General features: G+C 43.6%; 1 protein-coding gene across 1 annotated transcript in view; it reads left to right on the top strand.

The window, feature by feature from the left end:
* The first annotated feature begins 5,998 nt into the window (after positions 1-5,998).
* NFU1 (NFU1 iron-sulfur cluster scaffold) overlaps positions 5,999-6,817 on the top strand; it is a 66,137-nt gene continuing 65,318 nt past the window's right edge. The window contains exon 1 of the mRNA XM_063445581.1: positions 5,999-6,101. Coding sequence (XP_063301651.1) covers positions 6,049-6,101 — 53 coding nt within the window. The 5' untranslated portion in view covers positions 5,999-6,048. The remainder of the gene's footprint in view (positions 6,102-6,817) is intronic.

Here is a 6,817-nt window from a genome sequence, read left to right as displayed (position 1 = left end):
GTCTCTGCTTCTTTTATGCTTTTAGCATTAATTTAGTTGAGTAAATTATAAACAGTGGATTAACACTGCTCAATCCAGTAACGTGTAGGAACCTAATAGCAAACAATAAAATGTGCAGAAGGTAAAACGGGTTCTCATTTAACCCCTTAAGGACACATGACGTGTGACATGTCATGATTCCCTTTTATTCCACAAGTTTGGTCCTTAGGGGTTAAACTGTTTAATAAAGGAATTCTCACATCAGTGCTTACAGTTATGACCTATAACTTTTGAATTCAAATATCCAGGAGTTTGTTTATACCTCTTTACATTGGACTATCGCAGATCACATGGAATTACAAACCACACCACCAGAATAATTGTATTTATATAATATATATATATATATATATATATATATAATACCATGCAGAACATGAACATGTTCTTCCCACCCTACTATCAAAAGTGTCTAAAAATAAATGTAAACTCTATTGTTACTGTATCCTGGTTTTGTGCTGCCCTAGGCAGGACAAAACTTAGGCGTCCCCCCCCCCCGCGCCACCCCCACCCAACCCTCCCCCCCTCCCGCCTTCTAAATACTCACACACACATTCACTGACAGATACGCGTACACTAGCTAACAGAAACACACACTCCCTAACAGACACAAACACGCACTAATAGACACACACACACTCACTAACAGACACACACACACTCACTAACAGACACATACTCACTCACTAACAGACATACTCACACACTAACATTACCACACTCACTTTTTTTTTTAAATTCATCCCCCCTAGCCTCCATACCTTTGGGAATGCTGGGGGGGGGGTCTAGTGGGGCTGCTGTATAATGTCATATTCCGGCTCCCGGCATCACTCTGCCGCGTGCGAGGGAGCTGAGCAGAGCGCTCAGGGGAAAGTGCTCCCTCGCCAGCGCCGACCGCCGCCTGGTTTGTCAGTTAGCTGCAAAGGCCTTGTTTGCCTCGCAGCTAAAATGTCCCTGACTGCCAACCCATATATATTTACTGAAAAGCTATAATTACACTAATTAACCTTATGACAGGAAATAAACTGTAGCCAGGAATAATTCTATTAAATTTAAATAAGTCAGAACTGAAGACAAAGGATTCAATGTTCATTTTACATATCATTATTACAGCAGCTAAATTGCTGATAGCACGGAAGTGGAAAAAAGTACTAACCCCATCTATACGAGAAGTCATAATACAAGTAATTTGGCAAGCAAAAATGGAAAGAGGCATTTTGGTGATCGTAAAAAACCCGCTACACGCAAATAGAATATTGGGACAACTGGATAGATAAATTAGAATTTTTCTTAACACCATAAAGGGCCTCTCAAATAGAGAAATTGAATGGAACTGGGAAATAGATAAGATGAATGTGATATGTAATGTGTTGGAAATAAGGTTATATAAATAAGGTATATAGGTTAATCAGGTTTATAATAAAACTTAACAAAATAGTTGAGGACAGTAAAGGGCTCTCTCTCCCTCTACAAATAAACATAAGGTACATTAGATAAGTGAGTTTAATAGGGTTATGATAGTGATAATTAGGATAGGGATGGGAAGGGGGTGAGAGGAAATAGGGAGATATGAAAGAAGAAATATTGTATTAATGACGATAGAGAGACCTTTAAGTTACGTACACTTTGTAATAGTTTTAATAGCGCTACAATGTTAGGGTACATATCTGAAATATAAAAATGTAAAGTGTTACTTCACTGATTGGTAGAGGTGATGGTGCCTGGAGTCTGTATGTGCAGGGGGTTTGCTTTGAAGCGCACACAACAAAGATTAACCTCTCCAGGGAAACTCAACCTCTGACAGTGTCACAGGGGACTCATCTTGCTTTCAAAAAAAGTTTCTTGCTGGCTACTTTTAATCACATGCAAAATTGTCGTCTTTTTTTTTTCCTCAATATATCATATTTATTTGATTTTTTTCCTTTTTTTGTTTTTTACACAAAAAACAGTACGTTACACAATATGGTAATGCAATTTGCTAATATTACATTGTAATAGTACAATCCTGAAGTGAGCCTATATTTACAGCACAATATGTGTTAAACTCGCGGGCTGCGGTGCCGCATGCGGCCCACAAGGACCGTCCTTGCGGCCCGGCCAGAGTGTTATAGCAGAGTAGGCACCTGCTTTCCCCATATTGCAGGTGCCTACTCTGCCAATATCTACCCAGCCGGGGAGGAGGGCCGCGAGGGAGCTCATCACTGCTCCCTCGGGAGCGCAGACTGAAGTGAAGCCAGGCGCCGGAATATGACCCAAGGGAGATGCGTGCGGCCCACATAAACTTAAACCTTGTTTATGTGGCCCGTGCCACACTTTGTTTGACATGCTTGTTCTACATGAACATCATATCATCTTAAAGAAAATGCTTTGAGCCATTTCAGGAGATGTAAAAGTCAGGTGTCATATGACACCATAAAGTGTTGTTTACACAAAAAAAAGAAGAAAAAAAACAGAACCTAAAAGAAACCATAAACAGACAAAACTAAAAAAAAAAAAGTTTTTTTATTTAAAAAAAATAAATAAAAAAAAATTAATTAAGGGTAGGGACCATAACACAGCATTTTCTATCAGAGCCCAGATCTACTTATGTACAGCATACTTAACAAAAAGGACCGACTCAGAAATAAAAAGCTCTATCTACATAAGATTCCGAGTATCTCCTATTTTTTCTTCTCCTTTTTCCCATTCCCTTTTCTTTTTCCCTCTCTTCTCACTTAATTTCCTGCCTTACTTCTTTCTTTTTGCTCTTTTTTTATTACATGTGTTAGTTATGAACATGTTTCCCTATCTATGCCAACATAACTATGAAATTTACCTCTTAAGAGGTGCTCTTGGTCGGACCATGCAGATATACATCTATCTCTGAGAGGATTTTTAACTCCGACTAGGTGGACTTGGCAAATTGGCCAATTTTATTTTGAAAATGCTAACCATATGGACACTTACCTAGCCAGGACATTGAGACCCAGGTTGCGCTCGAGACCGATTACGGTCTGCACCCAGAGAAGGGTTTGGTCACCACTCCAGGGGAGATAGCATCCCTCTTCACAAGTTTTTACGGCTCATTATATAATCACCCACCTGCCCATACAGCAGAGAACGCAGACTATGAGGGTAAATTACAGCAACTTCTGCAGTCGGTGTCTTTGCCCGCCCTTGCTGATCACGAAAAATTGTCACTCAGCCGTGATATCACTCTGGAGGAAGTGTCTGATGCAATTGTGGCCCTCCCGGGTCAGAAGACTCTAGGCCCCGGAGGCTTATACGGAGCGTATTACAAGACATTCGGCGAAGTACTAGTGTCCAGATTAGTCACCTTGTTCAATGCAGCGATAGCGGGGGAGCCCTTGTCCCAGGAGATGATGATGGCCAGCATCGTGGTCCTACCAAAGGATGAGAAAGATCCCTAGATGTAGGTAGTTTTAGGCTGATCTCGCTAATTAACACGTACGCCAAGAAATTCGCAAAAAAAAAAAACATGCAACGAAAGCTAATCCACCCAGTTTAGGTCGGGTTCATCCCGGAACATCAATTAACAAACTTTGCCTGAACACTGACAAAACCCAGCCCCCCCCTCTTCTAAATCCCGGTCCATCCCCCATATATTAAACCCCAGCATGCTCCTCTACTAAACCCCTGCCCCTGTTTAAAAAAAAAAAACAACATTCACCAACAAGTAAAATCCACTCACATTGCCGCTGCCAGTATGCAACTCAGGAGTCCGGCCTCTGGAATATCCCCGATTGCGCCGTCCGCACCCTGTGCCAAAGTGGATCCTCCCTCTATTCCTTAAAACCCTGTGAAGGTGGAGCACGTCGACATCAGAATGTGACGTAGCGTTGTGTGCCCCCGTGCACCTCCAGGTCCTCCACTGTCCAGCCGCAGCAATCGCAACACTGACTGACACACTCACTGACAGACACAAACACTCACAGACGCGCATACACTCATACACACACACATGTACTCGCGGCTCGCTGGGCCGTGTCGTGGATAAATCACCCTTTTATATGTTTGATTTATCCACGACAGCCGCAAAGATATTCATTGTGGGCCGCATGCTGCCCGCGAGTTTGACATGCTTGCTTTAAGAGATCGCTGTCAATATATCTCAATACAGAATGCAGGCCCTTCTGTGTGTCTCTTTCATCCCCAGGCCCATCTGTGTGTCTTTCTCCCCCCCCCCCCCCCAAAGCCTCTGTGTGTCTTTCCCCCCATTGGAGCCCCCTGTGTGCCACACTCCCCTCCACGTCCTTCAGTGTTCCCCTCCCCTCCATGTCCTTTAGTGGTCCTCTCCCCTTCCTGTCCCTTAGTGGTCCCCTCCCTTTTCCATAGTGTTCCTCTCTTCCCTTCCTGTCCCTTAGTGGTCCGCTTCTTTCCCCTTCCTGTCCATTAGTGGTCCTCTTCTTTGTCCCTTAGTGTTCCTCTCCCCTCCATGTCCCTTAGTTTTCCTCTCCCCCCTTACCTGTCTTTTAGTGCCTCTCCACCCCCCTTAGTGTTTCTCCCCCCCTCCTTAGTGTTCTTCTCCCCTCCCTTCCCTCTCTTTGGCGGTTCCCCTCCCCCTTAGTGTTCCTTTATCCTTCCCTCCTCGGTCCCTTAGTGTTCCTCCCCCCCTTACCAATCTCATAGTGCCCACCAATCCCTTTTAGTGTTCCTCTCCCCTACCTTCCATTTCTTTTAGTGGTCCTCTCCCCCTGTCCCTTAATCTTCCTTTTCCCTTCCCTATCCTTTAGTGCCCCCTGTCCCTTAGTGTTTCTCTCTCTCCTTCCCTTAGTGGCCCGTTCCCCTCCCTAACCTGGTATGCTTCCTACCTCTTTTGTAGCGTGGCGGAGTGGAGCGCAGTACAGGGGCTACAATTTCCTGTACCTGGCCAGACTAACAGGAAGTACTCTCTCCATGAGCTCTTTCTGTCAGTCCGGCCAGGTATAGGAAACAAGCTCCTGTACCACGGTGCACTCCACTCGGCCATGCTACCCTGAGTGACTGGTAGGAGGGAATGCTGTGCGCTTCCCTCCTGCTGGGTCACTCTAACACCCCCCCCCCCCCGGCTGGTGTGCCTTTTTAAAACATATTGTTGCATGTGCTCTGAGCTGACGAGGGGAGAGAGGTGATTTTCTTTTTTAACAGCGATTTTATCTACGGAGGGAGGGGAGAGAAAGCTGCATGTTGCAGGTGCACGTTCCACAAGGGACTACATATATTATATATCGCCAGTGCACTGACAACACATGTCATTTTTGCACATAATTGACCTTAGGCAGCCCGGAACCACGTCAAGTGTGCCAGAGGCATAACTAGCCCTCAGCACAAAAGTGATTATATCTCTGGATGTGCAGTGTTTAAAGCTGAAACGCTGCACATACAAACTCCTATCACCATGACCACTTCATGCTAATGTGCATTAATCAATGCTTTCCTATGGGTATTCCGGTGACGCATTTAAGCGACCATAAGTAGACAGCCACTAGATGTGGAGTTAACCCTGAGAGGTAATTACTGCAGTTTTTCCAGAAACTTCAATAATTACATGCTCAGGGTTAAGGGACGTGGGACATTGCACCCAGACCATTTCACTTGAAGTGGTCTGGGTGCCTAAAGTGTCCCTTTAAGGGGTTAAATAAAGTGTGTGCCCCATGACAGATAGATACCTGTTAAAATATACCTGACTTGGGGGATTATTCCAATTCAGCTATATTGACCTAATAATAATAATTATAATAATGTACAGTTTAAAGAATAATTATTTCTGTTTCAGTAATATATGAAAAGTCTGGTAAGCCTCTCTAGCATTATATCTACACCTTATAGTCTAATAACTTATACATATTCAATTAATTCATACACACACAAAGGGCTGAGAGTTTAGTGGTTTAGAAATGAAGAGTCAATTGCTCTGAAAGTTAAATGACTGGTAGAGAGTGCCCTCCCTCAGTTTTACTGTCAAGACCGGCAGACTGAGGACAGCCTCTCCCAGTGACGTTTCGGGGTCCTCGCAAATCCACAACAGTCATGGCGGCTCCCATGAGCAGGTGGCTAGGCTGCGTAGCTGGCATAGGTGGAAGGTGGGTTTGTAATTATTATTGTGATATGAAGCGCTGGCTAATTAAACCGCATGACGTTGGTAATTGGAACCAGACCCTAACCCACTAAAACCTTTAAGTTCGTGGTAAAGCAAGATACAAACATGTGAGTGTGCTGTATTTCATCACTCTGGGCTCTAATGTTGCTGTGGACTGCTGTTTTAGTTCCTGTTATTGATGGGAAATGGTATTCACAACAGTGGGGTTCCAGAACTGGTCAGTCTGTTCTAGAGGAGGATCTGATTAGGACATGTGTAAAGAAGGGCAATTCAAGGTGGTATGTTATAAAGAGGTCACATGCTGAAGACATCTCTTGGAACTAATATAACAGGGAAATGCCGCCTCCCCCTTCCAAAAAAACTAAACTAAAATGTTTTTTATGTAAACTACAAGGTGGCCCATAAGTCCCTACCCATCCATATATCTTATGTAACCAGTTTATCTGTGTGCTGGATGGGTAGGGACATATGGGCTTTGTAATTGTCCTATTTATAGTTAAATCCCCCTCTCATAATATTGTAAAGCGCTACGGAATCTGTTGGCGCTATATAAATGATGATGATAATAATAATAGTAATAATGGGCCACCCTGTATATCCTTGAAAATATATACCAAGCTCACACCTGGCAGACATAACCAGGTTCCTAAAGTTTTAAGATGTTCAGAATATATTTTGTTTTATAATGTAGCTAGAACC

This window comes from Pelobates fuscus, chromosome 3, assembly GCF_036172605.1.
Source record: "Pelobates fuscus isolate aPelFus1 chromosome 3, aPelFus1.pri, whole genome shotgun sequence".
Classification (NCBI taxonomy): Eukaryota; Metazoa; Chordata; class Amphibia; order Anura; family Pelobatidae; genus Pelobates; species Pelobates fuscus.
Note: the sequence above shows the minus strand (reverse complement) of the source record. Positions and strands in the feature narration are given on the sequence as shown.